We start from the raw sequence: 22,120 nt of genomic DNA, 5'->3' as shown, positions 1-22,120 counted from the left end.
AATTACCCTAATTCTCTTAATATAAGAGACTGCAAGGTTGGCTCTGATTACAATTAAGAATCTAATTAGTAATCTAGTACTCACAGATTTTTACCAAAATTACTGAAATGGAACCCAGTGAGTGTTTGGATGCTCTAAACGTTGATGGAGTAGGGTGGTCACATTTGTCCCCACTGCGTCTAACCTGGAGTGCTCTGGTTCCCAGAAGGCACAACTTCAGATAAATAACCACCAATTCCTGAGACAGAGAAACTCCCTTTAGAGCTGGTTGGCGTCATGAGAACTCAAAGGCAAAACAACAGGCTCAGGAAGCAACTCTTAGGCAGGAAGCCAACAGATGTTTTCAAAATTTATAATTAGGATTTTTAAGCACACTCCTGTCCGCCACTAAAACATAAATATTGCTGGCGGGCAACATATTTGGCAACCTGCCTATTAAAAGCCAGAAATGTAAATTGCAAACTGCAATTCACAGAGCCAATGTGGGAAGTCACAAATGTCCCCCAGTTGTGCACAAATGACCCATATGAGCTGTCTCTTTTTGGCCAAATAGGCTTACTAAGTTGTCCCATGGATCTTGGGGAGAAAGAAGCCAGACCTGCATCTCAGTCTTTAACAAATGGATCTCACCTGACACAAAACCCTGATCAGGACAGGGCACTCCCTACCCAGGCCCATGGGTGCTGCTCACAGCCCACATGGCCACTCCTCGCATCCTCTCTGGTTCCAAGTTGGCCCAACACTGCTGCCGTCTGAAAGGATTTCAGGTGGGATTCTCTTGGGGGTTTTCTAACAGAGGCTTATGAGAAGGGTCTGCGTTGCTCCACACAGAAGGTTGAAGCAGCAGCAGCCAAGGAGGCCCTGGGAACCCCTCTTCCCCCCAGGAGGAGAGACTCTTTTCTCCAGACCCAGATGTTGGAAGAAACCAAGCCCCGTGCTCAGCCAGCCCTGGGGGCCTCGCTGGCAGAACAGCTGGAGCAAGGTGCTGGGAAGCCCTGCAGGGTGCTCAGGTGAGCTCCCACATCCCAGCTTCAGCTCCACTCCCTGTGGCCAGCTCAGAGTCCCAAACACAGCCCGGCCCTGTTAACTCACTACCTCCAGCAGCAGAAAGGCAGGGTCCGCAGAAGCCTCCCTGGCAGCCCAGGGAGAGGGGAGTCTCCCACAGACAGGTTCCTACCTTGTGAGCTGCGATGTCAGCATATAGAAGCAGAGGAAAGGGGCGGAGGCCTCTGAAGGTAGTGAGCACCCAACACCCTGGGTTAGTACTTGGTTATTCTAACACTGTCAGGTTGAGCATGACACCTAACCGCTGGTCCGAGGCACACACAGTGACATTCTGCGGCCCTCAGGATTTTAGAGAGGATTAGTTGTTAGGGACTAGAAAGCAAGGAAAGGGACTCTGCCTCCTCTCAGAGACAGAGCTTCCTTCTGGCACAGACAGAGCGGCTCTTTCAAGGGTTCCTAGTGCTCACAGGGGGAAATTCACGCTCATCATCAAGACACACTGGTCCCGTGGCAAACTCATGTTCCGGAATGACCTCTCCGCGGAGCGCCCCGCCGTCCTCAGAATATCCTGGAAGCCAAGAGTGAGAAAGGGAATAAGCTACAGGGTCAGTTCTTACCGCATGATCCGGAACAGGACCTCAGGGGAAAGGACCACCAGGAAACCCGGGAGGTGTCTTTGCCTCCGATGGCAGGGATGTCTCAAGATGGATGTCAGTCCCCACGGTTAGTCTCTGAGCCTCTGAGAGGCGGGCGGCTCTCACCTACCCGTCCACCTCCAATGCCTGAAACTCTGCATCTCTGGAGTTCTCCAGGACACAAAGGGTTAATGCTGCTGGTTAAGAAAATGAGCCCCGTGGGAAGCCTGTGAAGGCCGCAGACCCAGGGTGAAGGCTGTTACAGGCCACACCTGCCAGGGACCACGCAACCACGCAACTCCAGGACAGCGCTCCACCCCCAGAGGGCCGAGAGGAGAAGATGGCCCCGTTGGTGATGCTCCCGGTGGGCCCCACATCCACTCACCTGGCACAGTGGAGGTGGAAGATGAGCTGGGCCTGGCTACAGTCGCTGCGTACGTCTGAGGTAAGGAAGGTCTGAGGTCGTTTTCTTTGTTCTCTTCTGTGGATCCGGAGCCGAGCAAGCTACTTGCAGCAATGAAGGGGGAGGGGGGATAAAAGAAATCACCACGAATCTAGGACACCTCCAAAGGAAGAGCACAGAGGCCTGCGCCTGGCTACTGGGTGTGAATTATAGAGCTGCCGGGACGCTACTGGGTCAGTGTGAACTCAAGGGGCCTGAAAGTGCCAGGGGTCAGTTATGTTCAAAGGGACCCCCTTCCCTTATATTTAATAAGCAAAGATTGGCCCTCTGTCCTTCCTGGCACCCTCAGGCAGGCTAACAAGACGAGACAAGCTAACATAGACGGGGCAGAGGGGAAGGTGTGGTGACAGCTCAAGGTGTCTTGTCCACAGCAAGATGAGGCCAGCTTGCACTTGTCACAGAAGTTCAGAGGACTTTTCAATTCAGGGCTGTGACATTTCTGAATGCCCACTGGGGCTGAGCCAAGCAGAGAGACCTTCTAGTTGGAGTGTCGTCCATCCCGGCACTGTCCAGGGGGGACAGCACACAGAAGACACCTCACAGAGAGCTTGACCCAGAGCAGGTGCCTGCCCGGGGTTGCCCCTGAAACTGCTGGTGAGCCGGGAAGGAAAGCAGGGGCACTGAAGCTGGTCACTGTTCCCAGTGAAGTGACGGCTCTCCGGCAGCAGCTCGGGGACACCGTCTGAAAGCTGCAGTCTTTACCTGTGGGTCTTGATTAGGACACACTCTCCTCCATCCTGCGGGTCCAGGTTGTAGATGTAAAGGTGTCCACTGGAGGAGGCGACTAGCAGCCTTGGCAGTTTCTGAATCCTAAGAGCCAAGTGACACATACACTCTGAGAACAGGAACAGGGTGGGTAACTGTCAGCCTCCCCGGATGACTAGCGTCAATGCTCTTCTCCTGCCACCAACAATCCTTGGCCCTGCTGGTCCAGGTCCAGGCTCGGGCCATTCCTCAGCCTTCTGCTCATTGCCCACTGGCAGGATTATTTCTGGTCTTTGAACATAATTGTGTGGATGAGGCAAAACGAGGTGTGTCGGCGCTATTATCCTGTGGAAAGCTACTGCCAGCGAGCACCCTGGCATACCCAAACGGCCACGTCCCTCGCTCACATGGACCTCAGCCCTTGACAGTGACAGAAAGCGGGGAAGTGTACTGTCCGCTCACCTTCTTAGGTGGTTAGGTTCATGACGTTTAAAAAATGTGCCATTTCTTTAATCAACTCCCCTAAACTTCTTAAATAAGATACCTGTCAGCCCCTAGGGGTTGGAATCTAGACAGTGGGACTTGAGGCTTTTTACCTAATTGCACAAAAATAGGGATGGTCTTCCAGACAGTGTCATTATACCCAGGGGGTTGTGTGCACTGGGTAAGTACATGATACAGGTGTGTCTGTGTAGGGCGGGTACACGGTACATACGTGGAGAGGGTGCAGATATTCCTCTGCCCCGAGAAGTTCAAGCGTCCGGTGGCAAAAGCCCTGTCCTGATTCATCATGTCCGACACCTGGGCGGGGAGGTAGTTGGTAGCAGCCATGAACATCTTTCCCATGTAGCCACTCCAGGTGGAAGGTTCTTCTGGGCGACTGGGGAACAATTAGAGGCAAGGGTAGGACGGGGCGGCAGGTGCTGGCTCCGTCCAGCCATCTGCATGCCCATGTTCTTAGCTGCCCTTACCACAGCGGGCAGGAGCTGTCCCTTAGCACAGTGTTCTGCCCACAAGACACATTATTCTGGCAATTACAGAACAGCATCAGGGACCTGTTTGTCCTTCAGAAGAGCCACTGTAAAGCTGTTAAGAGGTTCCCAGTGCTACCGCTTGCTTACATTAAAAGAGTGTATCAGATGATCAGTCTGATTCCTAGATTTCCAAAAGAGGGCAAGGAGAGAGAATGAGATGGAATCGATATGTGGGCCCTGAGAAATGAGCTGGAGCCTGTGCAGGGCCCCGGGAAGAACACACAGATCTCAGCGTGAAACCTCCCGAGCCAGACTGAGTGGGAAGAGAGCTTCCGGGTGAGAAGCTTTGGGCAGCGTCTGGGTATGGCCCTGGCCACCTGGTACCCAGCATTCTTAATGCCGAGAAAATTCATAGGGACCTGGTAGGTCCCCTCTGGCCTCCGAAACTTCATCCTGATGCCTCTACCAGATAAAGGGGTAACTGCTCCATTGGTGAGAGACACCTCCATCACTGTGTTCCTCACAGTGGATGGCAAATCAAGGACCAGGGCTACCGCACGCACTCCCAGGAGCCCTTGCTGGGACCCCCTCATCTGTGGGAGCAGATCCTGGTGGAACATGGACACTGCAGGGCTTGTTTCTCAGGTTACTAACTGGCTAGGTGGTCTTTGGATGAACCTGTCTGGGCCTTCATGTTCTCAACTGAAAGTGACCCTCTAGACACCCTGTGCTCATGGCCCTGGAGCCCCGAGTTCCAGGTTGGGATGTATGAGGAGGAATAACAACCAGACCCTGTGTGCACAGCAGGGACGCAGCACAGGGGCAGAGAGAGAAAGCCACACGGGCAATTGTGTGGGGCCACGTCAATGGTACAGGCAGGAGCTCCTCCAGGGTCACAGAGGAGCAGAGGTGGGAGCCCCTGTTGCATGTTTCAGAGCCCCTCCTGGTAGGCTTGCTGGGAGGACTACGGGAGCCATGTACAGCTTGGCATGTGACAAGTGCAGTTATGAGATGGTTAACAAAATTAAAGACATGGGCAAGGAAGGGCAGGAGCCAGTGAGGCAGGACTAAAGAGGCATGACACTCACAACACTTCATGGACAGGCTGTGGGAGCATCCAGAAGGGCTGGAAGGTTCTGCCCCTGGTGACCTGTGGTCACCGACAGAAGCGGGAGAGCTGGGAGAGGGCAGTGAGTTTCCTATCCTAAGCACCAGTCACAGGCCCAGGAGACAGGGCTGGAGCAGCATGTGGGAGCGCTTGGTCACTCGGGGACCTCTAGGGCCCAGCTGACTGCAATGGTGATGAGCGGAAGCTCCAGGAGAGACCAGGGCTAAGGTCCAAAAGTTGTCTGGAAAGTACAGACAAGTCTAGAAAGCAGAAACAACCTCTGGGGAGAGTGTGCGGAGTAAGAGGTCTAGGGCAAACCAAGCTTTGGGATACATCCCCAGAGGGACGGGTAGAGGGCTCTGGGGAGGATGGGAGCGGGCAGCCCGAGTGTCCCCAGCACGGATGTGGGGTGAGGTGACCAGGGAAGAGGCTTCAGGAGCACCGCTCTCCCCAGAGGAGAGGCAGATGGGAAACCACAGCAACGTGGCTGCTGGTGCCCAGGCATGGAGTTTTGGAGGGAGGGACAGAGGCCAGGCATCGCCTCACACACGGCACGCTAACACATGCATGAAGGTGGCTGGCACCACCTCGTCTGACGAGGTAGAAAAGGGCTTTCTCTCGTGGACATTCTATCCAATTAGATGAGTGCTTCCAACCACGGAAGAGAAGCTCCTCTTGGCACAGCTGTGGATCCCACCCAGAGTCTACACTCAGATGCTCACTGGCCACTCTGGGCTCCGCAGAAGCCTGTGGGGTGTGAAGGGCAGTAAGACTGCTGTGGATCTCCTCGAGACAGGCTGGCTGTAAGCAGGACCCTGAAAGCTCAGTTGACACCTCCTATCTGCTGCCTTCTACAAACACTGTGGGCCGAGAGGGGAGGGCGGGGGGCCGAGTGAGCTGCTCTCCACGGGTGTACACGGGTCGTTGTTGCTGACCCTGCCACCCGCTCTCAGAGTGTAACTGAGCAAAAAAATCACCAACACTCCACATTTCAGTTCCCTACAGTGACACCAAAAACAGGTGTCAAGCCACATGAGGTGCCTGAGCCTGAGGAAAGGCGTGAGCCATGTGCTGTGCTGCCAGAATCCGGCTCTGGAGCATGCGGGGCGGGGAGGACAGTGCCAGGTGATACTACACGGTCGGTGCCTGAGAGAGGGGAATCCTCCACCTCATCCCAGTGCAGAGGGCTCCTGAAGCGAACAGGGTCACGCACCAGGAGGTGCTCAACAGCTGTAAACAAACACCCACACACCCTGGCAGGCAGAAGTCCTAGGAAGGGCCCCAAGATCCACGCCCTGGTCCCTGGAGCCTGTGATGGGGATGAGATAAGCTCCGAGCTGTGCTCTGCTATGTGGCCCAGGTGACTGCCCAGCTGGGCTTGCTCTAGTCTCACACGTGTGTTCCCTTAAAAGCCGAGCACTTTTTCTGACGGGTGGCAGAAAAAGAAGGCAGAAGGGCAAGTGGGACCAGTCAAAGGTATGACAAGGAACTGACACGTTGTTGCTGGTCTGAAGGCTACATAAGGAGCGGTGGCCTCTTGGAGATGAGAGCAGTTCCCTGCTGACAGGCAGCAAGGAAGCGGAGGCCCCACTGCCACCTCCTCAAGCACCTGCATTCTTGCTAGTGACAGGAAGGAGCTCAGAAGAAGCCTAGAAGATCCCGACGAGAACACAGCTGGCATTAGGACAGCTCCATTTTGCCCTTGAGAAACCCTGAGCAGAGAATCCAGCCATGCCATTCTGGGCTTTTGATCTCCAAAACTGTGAGATAACAAATGTGTGCTGTTTGAAGCCATTACATTGGGCTGATTTGTTATAGCAGCAGTAGGAAACTGATACATACATCCCTGGCTCCACTGTGACAGAGACTTTATGGTCAACCCTCCCTCCCCTCCTGTCACTCAGGGACACTGGAAATGTTTGCCAAGCACTCACGTGGTGGCAATAGATATTAGATGTTGTTATATTCATAGTGCCCCTGATTAACACTTATTGGTGCTTACTATCTGCCAGGCACCGGGCTACGCTAAATGCTTTATAACCACACACTCAGGCCATGCTCCTTGCAAGATGTGTGTACTATCATTACATTGGTTCTGCGGATGAGGAAACTGAAACATAGAAAGACTAAATGACCTTCCCAGGGTCTCACAGCTCCTATGGGGCTGAGCTGGGGTTTGATCTCAGCAGCTTGGCCCCAGATTTTGAGCTTTCGTGCATGATGCCACAAAAATTTTGTTGACATATACTTTTCCACTTTGGGGAAGACAAAGCACTCAGGAGAAATCTCCCATGCTGAGAGTAAGCAGGGCCTGCCTCCTTTTGTCTGGTGAGTGTTCTGCGTTGGGTGTGGCACTTGCCTGGTGGCGAGGTGCTCCAGCTTGAAGATGTGCACGGTTTCAGTGTTGCTGGAGGCGCACAGAAACTGCGAGTCCATGCTGAAAACTAGGGAGCTGATTGTCACATACCTAGGAACAGCAACACAGGCAGTGAGCCAGAAAAACGGGGGCTGTCACCTTGTAGTTCCAAGATCAGCCCTATGAGAAAAGTGAATGTATCACACCGAAGAGCTGGGTGTTCTACCTCCTTCACTGCGGTGCTGTTCATATGTAGAAAGCAGCGTCAGAAAGGTTCCCAAAGGATCACAGGCTTAGGCGTGAAGCACGGAGGTGTGGCCCTTCCTCCCAGCCAGCCAGGGGCAGGCTCACACCTGCCTGATATCTTGCAAGCCCCCCTGCTGCTCTGTCACCCATCCAGCTGCAAACCAGACAGCAGTCACACTTTACATTACCCCTTATCTCCATGAAGGGCATGGGGACTTATTTTTGGATTGTGACACCCTGGCTCTGGTTTCTCCTGGCTGACTACCCAGCAGGAAAGGGGTCACAGGGCTGAACTCCCAAGTTCAAACAGCTCTTCTGCTCTTGGTTTTACTAAGCCTCAGCTGGAGCCCTGGAGTTAATTACCTGAGAAAGGACAGCAATACCTCCTCTAGGTGGGAGGGGCCGCGCGGCCATCTCTGGCCTTTCCCTAGACAGTGCCACCAGCCACTGCAGGACTTCTGTGGGGACTTTCAAATGGTTTAACACTGAACACACACCTTTTCATCCCTCTCCGAAACTCGTAGAGCTTTTGCCCGTCAGGTACAGAGAACACCCGGATGACTGTGCCCTGGAAAAGAAAGCACGTGGACGTGTCCCGATTGCCCATGGCTTCACACAGAGATGTCCCTTTAAAGAGGAATTTCTTTTATTGGTTTTGAACATCTGTCTCTGAGGAGGAAGCACAAAGTGTTGTGCATAGAAGCGTTTAAATTTGTGCATGTGCCAAACAAGCAATTTTTGGAACATGTTTTAAATATTCTCGGTTTCCCTTTCCTTCCCCGCCCCAGCCCATGGCTCTGTGTGTGTGTTTCCCAAACTACCCTGGCATCCTAGAATATCCTGCCTCTGCCTATCAAAATACACATGCTTTTCATGGCATTTGAAATTCAACTGGATCATCTCCTCTGATTATTCCAGTCAGAAGAGATCAGTGTCTCCAGCTAAATAGCAGAGATTTAATTTATACTGCGTTTATGAAATGTAGCATCCACCTGTATCTATGGATGACATGCATACACATTTCTCAGTAAGGCCCCAAGACTTTGTGCCAAGACTTTTGTACCTTATATAATGTGGGCCTTTGCTTGACTGAATTAACAAATGCATTAGTAGACCACAACATGCAGGGACTAGAAATCCTCACTTGGAAACAAATTCTGAGCAGGCCCGAGACCAGCTGGCCTCATGTCACCAGGCTTTTTGCATCAGGTCTCTGGGTATCTCAGGAGCCATTCAGGGGACTCCCTGACGGCAGGAGATGCTGGTGTATACTCACTTTCTCAGATGCGCTTGCTAGTTTGGAGCCTGAGGAGTTGAAGGCGATGGCGGCCAGCGTCCCTTCATGGGCAGCGATGGTACAGACAGTTTTCTGTTGGTGAAAAGGAGAAAACATATCGGTGCTGGGGAGGAAGGAAGATGGATTCCATCTCCCTCTCCTTCCTCTTTTCTTCCTTCTCTTTCTCTTGCTGGGCTTTCTCTGTCTCCCTTTTTTCCACCAAAGTTTTTGCATATGAGCTGCACATCCTTTTGCTAGTGTATGAAGATCTGATTTCGAGGCTACTCCATTTCTATCCGTTCTCCTGCCCTTGGAAGATGGGTCACAGTTGTGCCTGGTGCTGTGGTGCTGTCATGGGCTCTTCAGGGCACGCCTTTTCAGGGGACTTCCCACAGCAAAGCTGCCCTGCTCTCTGAAGCCTCAGAGACCAGATGGCAGGAAACGTGGACCAGCTGCACTCTGTCTCAGGCCACAGCTTGGTGACTCGGTGCAGTGTGACCCATCCAATCAGACAATCAGCCACCATCTGCCAAGTGATTCCATTCTACTGCAGATGTTCTGCCCTGGCCCGGCATGTTCTGCCTCCCGGTGATGCTGTCTGACGGCAAGGCCCAGGGCAAATATCATCACCTTCTCCCCACACCCAGCTGCTGCAACCAGAAAACACCCCTAGCGTTGTGTCCACCTCCACATTCCTTATCTTCCACCATGACGGGCTCTTTATCACATTCCATTCATCACACAGCCAAGGCAGGTGGGAGGGCGCTTGGGGACCACTGTCAACTTACCAGGGAGTTTCCATCATAAAGCACAATCTCGCCTGTCGTCAGGCTTCCAGGATAGGCCAGGTAAGAATTGGAATGGTTGATAGAGAGGGCACAGAGACCTGGCAAAGAACAAACAGGAGATAAGGAGCCAGTGTCCAGGGGAGAACATGGTGTGCTTGAAAAGGGCCCCTGAAAATGGCACAACTAGAGCGCCACCTTCTGGTGAGGGAGGGGTGGTGTGCAGACATTGACTTTCCCTTGATTATTCTTATCACAGGATTCCCAGAAAGAGAATTCACAGAGGAAGAGCTCCTAATTTAATGCTGGCCATGTTCTCTCCATGGCTAAGCAATCAGAATGCAGAATATTAAAAATGCTCTCCTTCACATTTTCTTACCTCAGGGCTCTGAAAAACCATCGACTTCTCTACCAATTCCATTCCCCTCTGGGGCTACATGAGAATCTAGTCATGACTGAAATAGAACTTCCTATTACGAAAGGTCAGCATGTGTTAGCTTCCCGGCAAGAGATTAAATACAGTGGGCCAGTAATTTCAAGTTCCAGGACAGGAGAGGCAAAGGGCCTGTGTAGAAATTGTTTGTTTCTGAGTTGACTGTCCCGCCTTGATAAGGGACCTGGCACCTGCAGGGTGGCGGTTATTGGAGCTTTAGGTCTGTGTGAAGATAGTGCCTTATCTTGGAAACGACTAAAAACAGGACATTCAGGATTTAGGATGTGCTGGCAATCTTCTAGAAGTGTCAACAGCCAATCAAACTTTGAAACTACGTAAGTCATTTTTATTTACAAGAGGATTCAAAGGTTGTGTGGGTCCCAAGAGCATTTAAATAAAGACTTTTTACAGCATTTATTTTACTTATTTTTTTGGTTCTGGGGATCAATTAAACCCAAGGCCTCTCTCATGCTAGGAAAATGCTCTACCACTGAGCTACATCTCTACCCCCATCACAAAAATAATTTTGATTAACAGAGTTGTACATGGTAACAGTGAATTCAAGGAATTCCATAGAACCAAAGCATCACTAGAATAGGAACAGCATTAGGTTATGCAAGGGAGACATCTTTTTTATATGAATTTAAAAAGACCAGGGAGCTGACAAGTTAGGATATTAAGTGGTCTTCTTATAAAATTTTAAGAAAAATTTTAGATCAGGCTGGGAAACTCCTTGCCTAATCTGTCAGGAGAGGAAAGCAGAGAAAAACAAACACACACACATTAAGAATTGGAGTCGAGGTCATGTGTCCTGTTCCGGCTTTGCTGGATATGCAGCCAGGGCTGTGGTGTTATCACTCGCCACTCAGAACTGCAGGCGGAAAGTGGCGGGGCCCTGGCACCCTAACTACGTGTTTGGCACTGTTTCCACCCCCTTGTCTGTACAAGGTAACTCCTGGCCCTGGTCTTAGAGGCAGGCGGTCACTCACACCTTTCCAGTTTTGCTCTGGGAACCCCAACTCCCCTCCCCTCCTGAGTTCATTGCAATCCAGTGTAATTTCAAGGACAGCTGGGCAGGTGGAAGGGAACCTGGCCCTATGGGATCAGCACCATCCTCCCTCCCTGTCTCACAGGGCCAGGGAGGAGCAACAGAAGAGAGGCTGAGATAGAATGTGGCAACCGTGGAAGGACTGAGCACCATACTCAAGAGTTAAGATCTTGCAAATGCAGTGAATAATAACTGAGGGCTTCTGGGCACATGTTTGGGGGAAAAAAAACTAAAACAGTGTTAAAATTGCAGTGAGGTACTACCACTTGCTGTCCACCAGGATGGCTGGAATAAAAGAGAGATAATAAATGCTGGCAAGGAGATGGCAGAATTGCAAGTTTGTACACTGCTGGTGGAAATGTAACATGGGCAGTGCTTTGGAAGGCCTAGGAGTTCCTCAATAGTTGAGCATGGGATTATCCTGTGGCCAGGAAATCATATATATATATCTCCAAGAGGAAACATTATGTTAAAGAGATAGAAGCAATTTACAAAAGACCATATACTGCATGAAGCTGCAGTTATGAAATGTCCAGGACACATAAATCTATAGGGACAGAAACTAAACTGGGGTTGCCTACGGTTGGGGGAATGTAGGCTGATAGCTAAGAGGGACAGGTTTTCTTTGGGGGAGTAATAAAAATGTTCTAAAATTAATTGTGATAGTAGTTACATAATTCTATGAAAAGGCTAAAAGTTATTAAATTGTGCACTTTAAATGGACAGATTCTATAGCATGTGATTCTATATTGATAGTTATTTTTTTAACCTTTTTTGGTTATCCCCAGTACTGGAGATGGAACCCAGACTTTGCACATGATAGGCAAGTGCTCTACCATTGAGCTGCGCCCCCAGCCCAGGTTTCGTTCTTGTTATTTAAAAAAAGGCAGCGTTCTCAAAATACGGATCTAACAGAGACAGGCCTGACACCTTTCTGCCAGGTATGACTCTGGTGAGGCATTTGTGGGCCTCTGGGCTCTGTTTCCTATCTGACATGGGGGGCTCCAGCGATGGAGCTCTTTCCCACCTTAACATTCCAACTTGCCAATCTTCCTTTATTTACTTGCCCTGTCTCTGAAAATATGGAGCACATTCTTGATGCGGTGAGAGCTAGGAGGTCTTTAAACAGAAGCACTGGGCAAACACTTCCGGCTGTCCTTCAGAATTTTAGGTTAAGATATAAATATCCCGGAAAGGAAGAAAAGCTTAAGCATTTTTAGGTGACTTTGAACTTTCTGCAGAATGAGAGGAACAAGTGTAGAATGAGGTGAAGCTAGATGAGGGACATCCTTTGTCCCTTTCTTGTTAGTACCTGACAAGAAAGGGACAAAGGATAACAGCTAGGGAAGGTACATTCTGACACGTACCACCTACTTGACAGCTGAGCCTCTGGGCTTGCATCTCTGCCAACCTATTTGAAATTAGAAGGATCCTGCACACAGGGCCTTGCGGGCTTAATGAGGGTCCCCAGAAATGCTTAACATGAGCTCCATTTCCTGTGACCCAAGTTTCAGAAAATCCAATCAGCTACCCAGATGCCTTTTCTATCTTGAGAAGCACCCAAGGCAAGCAGGCAGACCTCTTCAGGCCCAGCTATTACCATGCTTCAGTCTTCTGTTTTTGTCACAGTGTCACACAAAGCCTTTTTTAGAAAGAAAGTGGGCTATTTCCTCAATATTATTTTATAACATAATAGTGATGGTGCAGCAAATTTGTAATGCCCAGAAAGTATGGAGAGGAAAAGACAATCATCCATTATTCTAAAACTCGGGCTTTTTGCTCCTCTCAGCATTGGGACACATTTTTTTTCTCGTTGTTTTTCTATGTGTGGATGAGGTTTTGCTGTGGCTTTTGACTTGCTTTAGACTTGACACATATTTTTTGTAAATCATTGTCAGCTGTCATCTCACTGAAATTGTTTGGCTGTAATTCTTCCACAGCTGGAAAAGAAGGGCCTGCTATCAATTCCAGAATCAATGACATCATAGACTAGAATTAGAAAGAACCCTGTGATCCTCACTTATTCTCACCCTGGTATTTAGGGTATTACATGTCGAACTTCGGCAACTCAGAGGGAACCGATTTATAAAATGCAGTTCCCTCTGAGTTGATTAATGCCTCAGAAGATGCTTTTCAGGGCTGGGGATGTAGCTCAGTGGCACAGTGCGTGCTCAGCATGCATGAGACCCTGGGTTGAATCCCTGGCACCACACGGGCACCCACGCACACAAATGCTTTCCAGTTTCCAAAAATAGAAAGGAGAGAAATCTGTGCACCGCATACATTCTATACTACTCAAAAGGGAGCTCTTTACACTACTGTGTTATTATTTGCAGAAAGTAGACTTGCTAAGGAATCAACCACAACTCTGATCTATGATCACATTGCTGTGTGATAGGGAAGGCTCCCTTTGACGTTCTGGGAAAAGTGGTCAGGTGTGTGACTTCCACATTCCGAGTTCTACAGCTGGCAGGTTTTTTAATGGAGATTTCCACCCCTGACTGCTTAGGGTATGGACTGCTGTGCTAGCAGGAAATTAACTTTGAGCCCCGTCTGGACAAACTCTAGAGGAAACAGCCTGCAATCTTTGACACAACAGGAATGGACATGACACAAACACAGACAGAAGGAAGGAAATTTACAGGCTTGCTAGATACCAAGCATGAAGCAACAGGGGAACTCTAGGTCTAACTTAGCTGTAGTTCACTAGATGAAAAAAATTTTTTTTCATACATTCAGAATTTGTGTGCTAAAGCTAATTACACAAGTGATTCTGTTTTCCTTCTGTACTCAGTAAGGATTTATAAATCCAGAGCCTGACTTTCCATCTCATATTCTTGTTCAGAAAATAAACTGGAGAATGAGAACACAATGGGGACTCTGAGGATTTTAGACTCGTGGCTTTGATGGCTTGGAGACCTCTGAAGGTTCTCAAGCGAGAAACTGGTCATGTCGCTGAAGCTTTGGCCTTCATGGGGGCTGCCCTATGGGACGAGGGGGGACAGTGAGTGAGTCTAGATGACCAGCCATGTGGACACGCCACTTGCCTTGGCTCTGTCACATATGACCTCAGTTAATCTTCCCCGTGTCACTCTGTGGGCTAAAAAATGATCATCTCATTTGACTGAAGTAGGAAGGGAGCTTAGTTGGAGCCAAGGTGATAATTACAAATTTGGGATTGGAAAAGGGTCTTGGGCCATCACTCCAGAGAATATCAGAGGAATAAAAGATCCCATTTCGGTCAACCTGAGCCTGGTCTTTCTGGAGGAAATGCTTGCTCTGGGCCTGGATCCTTTTATAATGTTTATCCAAAATCAAGAAAATGCTTCCCATCACTTCTAATTTTCCCGAAGGTAAAAATTATTCCTTTTTTAAGCAATTTCTCTCTAACGAGAAACACAAATAGCCCCAAGCTTATAAACCTTATTTTCTCCCTGTTTTGCCTCACCACAAAGTGTAAGGCAATCAACCAGTTTTCTGAGCTTAGGATAAACAAGTACAGTTGTGCACCGTGTAAGGGCTTTTCCATCCATGGTGGTCCCCGTAAATGACGGGGTACAGCACACGCCCGTGTGTTGTGGGCTGCACTATGCAGGCTTATGCAAGTACATGCTAGGGTGTCCACACAACGCCGGACTCACCTAGTGGCACGTTTCCTCAGAACACATCCCCAGCGTTAAGTGACACACGCTGTACATTTGATTAAAAATAAGACCAAATGGGGGACATGCCTCTGTGCTGAAGGAGCCCTGCTTCTGGCCTGAATGGCCAAGTGTAGGACAGGTGTGAGGCAGGAAGTGGATTAACCGCGCCCAACTTACTGCTCATCAAGGACACTGAGCACACCCATCAGGGCCCAGCTCAGGCCACCCCCTGGAAGCTCGGCTTGGACAGGCGAGCCTCTCATGCCACAGGTAGGACACATCGTCCCGTCTGCTGTCACAGCCTACAGTTAAACACCAAAGGCCACGAGGGCCCCACTCATACTGGCCTGGAACAGCCTCTCGGGGAACTAGTGCCAGCTAGGTTTTGGGTTCCCAGTGGACAGCTGCCATATCTGCACCTGTTGGTACCTCTGCTGCAGAACATCTGCAAAAAAACACTTTTCCAGATGTTTCAGCCTCTTATTCCTAAAACAGAAACCATCACAACCTCTCCTTCCCTTTTGCGAACTTTGTTTCAAAGTCATTATCTCATAGAACTTTAAAACAGCCTCAATGTTATGAAGGGCGTAGGGGGGTGCTGCTCAGTGGTAAAGCACATGCTTAGCCTGTGTGAGGCCTGAGAACCCCCTCACCCCCTGCAAAGTCCTGAGTTCCACAGCAAAGGGCCAGGCATAACTGACATGAAGAGGAAGAAAGGAAGTACTGTAAATATTCACTATACAGCAGGCTGGTCACTTCAGCAATCACTGCCCCATTTAAAAGGCTCTGGGATGCTGTGGACGGCTCTTATTATCCTATCTTACAGAGAAGGAAACTAAGGCTCTTAAAGTCCAGGTCATGGAGCCACGTGGATCTTGAAATGGGTTGAATGTTAAAGAATTAGGAAGAGACAGTAAAGGGAAGTAGTCACTTAATGGTACTAAATTGGAATACAATGTGTAAGTATTAACCTGAGTCCTAAGATACATAGATTGCCCTCAAGTGGTGATTCTCCACCCCCCAAAATAATTTTTTTTTCTGTTTACTTCTAGCTAGACAGATTGATAAATATTATCATCTGCTCTTTCAATCTAACAAATCCTAATTATTCCCAGTCTTAAATACCAGAAATGTATTAAACAGTATTAAATCCTGAGAATTTAGCCAAATCCAAAATCCTAGCATTATCACCCAAGTCAGAGAGTTTCTTTGTAATGTACTAAAACACATTCTCTCCAGATTGTCTTTCTCCTAGTCACACACACACACACACACCAAGTCAAAACCTGCCTCTAATTATTACACGTACTCTGTAATGAATGAACACAAACAGTGGGGGTAAACACCTTTGAACATCAGGCACGCAAAATCTCCTACGTGTTACCTTACATGCCTTGGCCCATTTGCTAACACAGGTCCCAGATGAAAGGTGCTTCCTTTGGGCTGCAGCGATAGGCCCCACACTCCTCTTGCAGGACGCACAGCCTCACACAATTTGAATCTGCAGCCATTAAGATGAAACTTCAAGGTAAACACACTAAGACTTAGGAAGTCTACGTGGTGTTCAGGTTTTCAGTTTAGGTAGAAAACACGGCTTAGGAAAGAAGATTGCCCATGAGCTGGGGGCTTTGGTCCTACTGTTAGATCTCACCTGTTGGGTTTGCAGGAATATCCAGGAGGGTCTTCAACAGCTTCATATCTTTAATGTTGTGTATATAAATGGACTCCTCCAGGCACACCAGCAGCCTCTGTAATCACACAGACCCATCAGTCTCCCACACCGGTTCCTTGTAAAAGGCCCCCAAATCCACATCAAATGCTTCTCCTTCTTATGAGTCCTAACTTGAGTCTATATGTAAAGGAGAAAGAATTTTGATGATGCCTTTTGAAGATTATGTATTTACATGTACACGCACATGCACGCGCACATGCACGCATACATGCACACACACACACACACACACACACCATTATCCATTGGAACAGAAACTTAAACTATAAGATCCTAAGAAATTTTATTTAGAAACTGGGTTTTCTCCTTCCATCCTTTGGTATTTCCCTTTAGAACGGGGATATCTGTACACTTGAGTAAAATCCTTTTTTCACTTAAGACAATTTTGGGTAACCACCTCCATTCTTGTCCCCACTTGACAGGATGACTTTCAATAATGGTAACAAAGTTCTCCCTCTTACACAAACGAGGATTTCTTTGCGCTTTCTGTATAGCCAAAATTTCACCCCTCTCCAAATTCATGTGGAATATCCCGAATGCAAAAAATTAGAATATGCCAGGGAAGTTTGACCTCTAGTGCTAGAGACTTTGAGATTTAGGGGCATTTTAGATTTTGGATTTTCAGATTAGGGATGAACAACCAGCAAAGCCTATGCCCATATTTCAAAATCTGAATAACTCTCAAATCTGAAACACTTCTGGTCCCAAGCATTTTGGATAAGGGATGCTCGACCTCTAATTACCAGCTCTGCCTTCTTCCCACTTCAACTCTCCTCCTGAACCACCTCTGGGCCATTCCCTGAGCCCCCCTGGTAAAGGGAACTGGCGCCTCCCTTGGCCCTCACCTCGAGGCCCCCTCCTGAGCCCCACCCTCAGGTACGCTCCACTCCTTTCCCCTTCAGATGCTAGCTGGTCAGGTTCAGCCTCTCTTCCCAACCGTGGTGCTCTGCTTTGGGGAATGAGATGTGATGTGGGTGCAGGTGCAGGTGTTGGAGCTGGGGAGGGGGTGCAGAGAAGCAGCTGATCGCAGCAGCTGCCTCTGCCCGGCACAGGCCTGACTTGGCTCCCCAGGCTGGAGCTTCTCAGGCTTGGTTGAGGACCAGAATCTCTCAAGGGGCAAGCCCTGGACTCTCCCCTGGAGGTTCCAGTTTGGGGCATCTCTAAAGGAGTACCCCAGGTGATTATGAGGCCCAGCCAGTTTTGAGAACCACTGTTCTCAGCCAGTTCCTTTGATTCCAAGAACATCAGTTACCTAAAAATACTGCAGAAATGTGGCAGGCTCTCCTCCCAGGAAGCCTCTTCACAGCTCAGAAAAATGGAGACTGTTGACTTTAACCAGGCAGAAAAATAAAGTTCAAACATTCTTTTCCTATTTTAATTAAGGCCTGAGACTGAGTGCTGAGAGGGAAAAATACCTTTAACAGGCTCTCAACACTGATGACGAATATTCGTATTTCTCCGTGAATATTTAGTTTCTGATTTACCCGATGTTTGCCGGTCACCAGCCTAGGCCCTGGGGTGCCTGATATTACTCTATGGCTGTTTAGGTCCTGAGGTTCCCCTGAGTCCTCCTCCAGCTCCGCCTAGCCCCGCAGGGGTCCCCAGGACAGCAGGGCCCAACAGCGCCTGGAGCAGGCAGCGCCCCCTCAGAGCTTGTCTGAGGCTCTGCAGCGTTTCCCACGGGCTCCAACAGCACCATCTGCTCTGTGTCCCACTCAGCTGAATTTCAGGTCTCCCCCACGCTGGCTGCAGACAAGAATAAAAAGGGAGAAAAGCAGACAGAAGCGCGGGAGGAGGAGGTGCTTAGCTGCGCCAGAGCAATTGAGGTTGAACCCAGCCTGGTAACTGTATTCTTCACCATCTCAACCAGAACTCAGCCAGTCTCAGCAGAACCAGGGCCTTGTTTCAGCTCGGCCCATTACTCTGACTTCCATCTACTTTTCTACATTTTATAAATAATCACTCCTATTTATTTATTTATTTATTTATTTATTTTGTTGTCAGGGATTCAACTTGGGCACTTGACCACTGAGCCACACCCCCAGCCCTATTTTCTATTTTATTTAGAGACAAGGTCTCACAGAGTTGCTTAGGGCCTCACTTTTGCTGAGGCTGCTTTGAACTCTTGATCCTCCTGTCTCGGCCTCCTGAGTGGCTGGGATTACAGGTGTGCACCACCACATCCAGAACTCCTTTTTATAAATTAAGAAAAGTTTGCAGAATTTACCTTTGAGCACCAGAGACTCAGCCTCAAAGGCTTCAGTCTGATCAATCTGTGGTTGAATAGCAGGGAGCAGATGGTCAAGGAATTGTAAAAGTTTGTGTTTCTAAATATATCTTGTTTATTGTCTTTATTCTGTAAATACATTTTCCAGTTAAATACAAGGGGAAATAATACCAACTAAAAATGACACACAATTCCTAAGTATTTTTTTCTTTCTTTATATTTAGAGGAAAATAGAGATTTTATTTCCTTATAATTCCTATGCACATGTGTAATTTCCCCTGGTGTTTTAGGACTGTGTGCCTGAAGATGCCGGAGTGGGCTGACTACTGCAGGACAGACACACCAACTTCCCCCTTTTCATTTCACTTGGGTGGTATCTCTGCAAGTGCCCCCCCCCACACACACACACCTGGCAAGAAGAGGCTGCAGCCCTGAACTGCCTAAGCCAAAGTTAAGTTCCAAACCTGGACGTTTTAAGAAATGCAAACTTTAAACACTTTCCAGATCTGCTTCAGCTAATTTCCTTAGGAGAAGAAATGCTCAAGGAAGGATGACCGGTAGGTCTGGCTGTCCTTGAGCCTCGTGCTGGGCACTTTCCTGTTCCCCAGATGATGGGGGATAAGAGCCTGAAGTAGACAAGTACTTTACTGAGCAGAGGCTGGTGCCTACAGGTTGACAGACACTTGAACAATCCTTCCTTGTCCCATTTGCTAATGAAAATACCAGGGAGGAAGAGAGAAATCATACAAGTAAATACAAGACATACTATTTGAGGGTTCTGATCTTTATAGAACATTTGACTAAGCAGTCTCAAAAAGATAGTTAGGTACCAAAAAAGAAAAAGCCATTACGTTTAAATACTGGCCACTACTCTGTGCAAAAGTAAAAATTTTGCAATAAAACTTAATATGCTACTAACAGATCTAAGAGAAAGCACTGGAGCCAAGAATTCTGCTTAAAAGCCTTCAAGTAGAAAACTTGCAAAATTCCTTTCCCTCCCTTGTTGAAGCCTGCACTTCTTTTCTTCTTCACATCTGCTGCTCTTCCCTGAAAAGCCCCCATCTTCCATTTCTCAGGCCATCTTTACCACCCTGCTTCCTATGGACTTCAGTGGAAAGATAGTCAATCACAATAGCTGGTTGACTCAAAGCCACAATCTCTTCCTTCTCAGAAACTCAGGAAAGCACCTCATTTGTCTCATTTAAAAAAAAAAAAAAGTTCATCAGCACTTAATAGTTTAGATGCAAAGAATGAAAAAACATTGTCCTCAATGAATGCCGCCACCATCTCCCTTTTCCTGGGTACTTCATTGAACACATAGCTCTGAAAGCTCACACAAAGGGTCTCTTTATTTATTTATTTATTTAATAGTCATTCAGGAAACAGATACTTAGGAACCCTTTTCTTCCAAGTCTTTCAGCAGTGAATTAAAATACCATGGGCCCCTCATAGGCTATAAAGTCAGTAATTCCAAGGAAAATCTATTAATATCCCAATTAACAAGAATTGATATTTTAAAGGGGATATAGCACATATTTGAGATAAGAATAATCTGACCTTCAACAAAGAAAACACTAAAAGAAAACATCTTTAAGGGTCAGCTGGAGAAAGGAAAATGGGAAGGAGCCTGCAAAACTGGCCCACTAGGAAAGCCCATGCGGATGGCAGAGGAGGGTGGTCACAGTGACTGGCTGCAGCACTAACCCAGGAGGACCATGCCTCACACAGACATCTCGTCTTCAGAGGCTTGGCTACCATCTGCAATGAATGCCACTATCTAGGGCCAAGACCAGAAGAGTCACTCCTCTGGCTTAAGGTGTCCCTGTGGTTGCTCATTAGACAGACCCGAGCCAGAGTTCTGACCCATCCTTACTGGTGTCCAGCCTGCACCCAGGGGAAGGTGCACCTAGCCAGCCAGTGGCCAACACTGGCTGAGAGAGAACAGGAGCTAGTAAAGACCAGGGAAGACGCATCACTAAAACCAGCACATGGAGTAGGCACTCTTCACGCTGCCCACTATGACACCAGGCTGCGTGTTAAAAACCCTCTTTAGTGGTGTGTGTTTCAAAGACAGTCCTCTTTGAAGATGTTCAACATTTCTTTGGCTCCAGTGAGCAGAAGCCTCAAAAGCCTGAGGAATTTATGGCCTCCTTACCTGCCGGTTCAGTTTTATGGACAAGATGTTGCTGGAGTAGCTGTAATTACAGATCTCTGTGCCCTTCTTGAAGTGATACACATTCATCTGCCGGGGTTTCGTGTGACTGACCACCACCACCAGGCTGCTGGAGAAGAGGCGCTCCACAATGTACACGTCAGGGATTTCATCTGGGAGGGAGAGCAGCAGCAAGGTCTCAAGATGGATCGCTACACTGGGCACAGTGCATGCAGGGTCACTAATGGGCTCGAGGTCTTGCTGACTGGGTGCCCTCCGTCAGCACACACTTATAGAAACCCACCTCCCCTAAGGGAGTTTTGACCATCTCCCAGGGCAGCGCTTCTAGTCCTTTCCTTAAATATCTACAGCAAAGAAGACACTAGTGACAGGGTCACAAATTCAGGCTCTCCAGGGCTACTTCGGATGTGGTGTGCACAGTGGTATCACCTCTCCAGGCCCAAGGGCTCCACTGTTTGCTCCATAAAGTACATTTGGGAGGTTGGGACAATCTCAATCTATCCTTGCCCTGTGAAGGTTTTGAAGGAGTGATTACCTGGAAGTCCCTATATTCAGAGTTCTTCTTGTCCTGCTAGAGGGATACCGCTCTTGGGAGCTGGGACAGTAACACAGTTAATTCTGTACCCTCTCCCCATTGTGCTGTGCTGTCCCTCCCTCTCTGGAATCCCTAGCTATTGAAGACCATCTGGACATGAGTATTATGACCAGGAAAGTACTATTGTTCTCAGGAGGAAGGTAGATCAGTAAGCCTTCTGAGCACCCACAGGTAAGGTCTCGGTGTCTTTCTGAGATCACCTGGTCACATGTGTGCCTTGCTTGCGCTTGGGCAAGTCCCATAGGGAACAATATGAGGTGCATACAGAGCTAAATATTCACAAAAATGGTTTGTTAAAAATAACTTCTTAGAAATAAATTAGGAACCCAAAATATTATTTACTAAATCATTTTCTTCCCAGGAAACCAAAAGGCTGTGTATTCTTCACTATCATGATGGCATTCAGAATTACCCAGAGAAGACCAGAGAGTCATATTTCTAAGCTGCATTATTTTTAATATTCACTAGAAATAATTCAGCATCTAATATGGGCCATGTAAATAGGATAGCGTTGCTTTATTGAAGCAAATGAAATTCCACCCTGATTGAATGGGATCAACATTCTGCAATGCCAATAAAATGTCGGGAAAGAAGTCACAAGTGACCTTTTGGTTTGACAATTAAAAAAATGGATGACTGTGCATACAAGTATGTGGAAAAGTGTCAGCAATTTGATTCAAATGAAGGATCTCTTAATCAAGAAAGCAAATGTTAC

The 22,120-nt window shown here is 48.3% G+C and overlaps 1 protein-coding gene across 2 annotated transcripts in view; it reads right to left on the bottom strand.

Annotated features, from left to right (window-relative positions):
* The window catches only part of Wipi1 (WD repeat domain, phosphoinositide interacting 1), a 35,610-nt gene that overhangs the window by 8,653 nt on the left and 4,837 nt on the right, over nucleotides 1-22,120 (bottom strand). The window contains exons 3-12 of one of the 2 annotated variants that reach the window (XR_013092722.2): nucleotides 20,793-20,962; nucleotides 16,330-16,426; nucleotides 9,557-9,654; nucleotides 8,769-8,861; nucleotides 7,990-8,060; nucleotides 7,250-7,357; nucleotides 3,524-3,688; nucleotides 2,806-2,913; nucleotides 2,026-2,144; nucleotides 185-1,573 (exon numbers count right to left, since the gene is read on the bottom strand). Coding sequence is in view for 1 of the 2 variants with exons in the window: in XM_076871224.2 (XP_076727339.1) it covers nucleotides 1,473-1,573; nucleotides 2,026-2,144; nucleotides 2,806-2,913; nucleotides 3,524-3,688; nucleotides 7,250-7,357; nucleotides 7,990-8,060; nucleotides 8,769-8,861; nucleotides 9,557-9,654; nucleotides 16,330-16,426; nucleotides 20,793-20,962 (1,130 nt within the window). In the remaining variant the exon portion in view is untranslated. The remainder of the gene's footprint in view (nucleotides 1-184; nucleotides 1,574-2,025; nucleotides 2,145-2,805; nucleotides 2,914-3,523; nucleotides 3,689-7,249; nucleotides 7,358-7,989; nucleotides 8,061-8,768; nucleotides 8,862-9,556; nucleotides 9,655-16,329; nucleotides 16,427-20,792; nucleotides 20,963-22,120) is intronic. The other variant, XM_076871224.2, reaches the window with a different exon arrangement.

The sequence above is a fragment of the Callospermophilus lateralis genome, chromosome 11, assembly GCF_048772815.1.
Source record: "Callospermophilus lateralis isolate mCalLat2 chromosome 11, mCalLat2.hap1, whole genome shotgun sequence".
In the NCBI taxonomy this organism is placed as follows: domain Eukaryota; kingdom Metazoa; phylum Chordata; class Mammalia; order Rodentia; family Sciuridae; genus Callospermophilus; species Callospermophilus lateralis.
The sequence above is the reverse complement of the archived record's forward strand: the minus strand, read 5'-3'. Positions and strand labels throughout refer to the sequence as shown.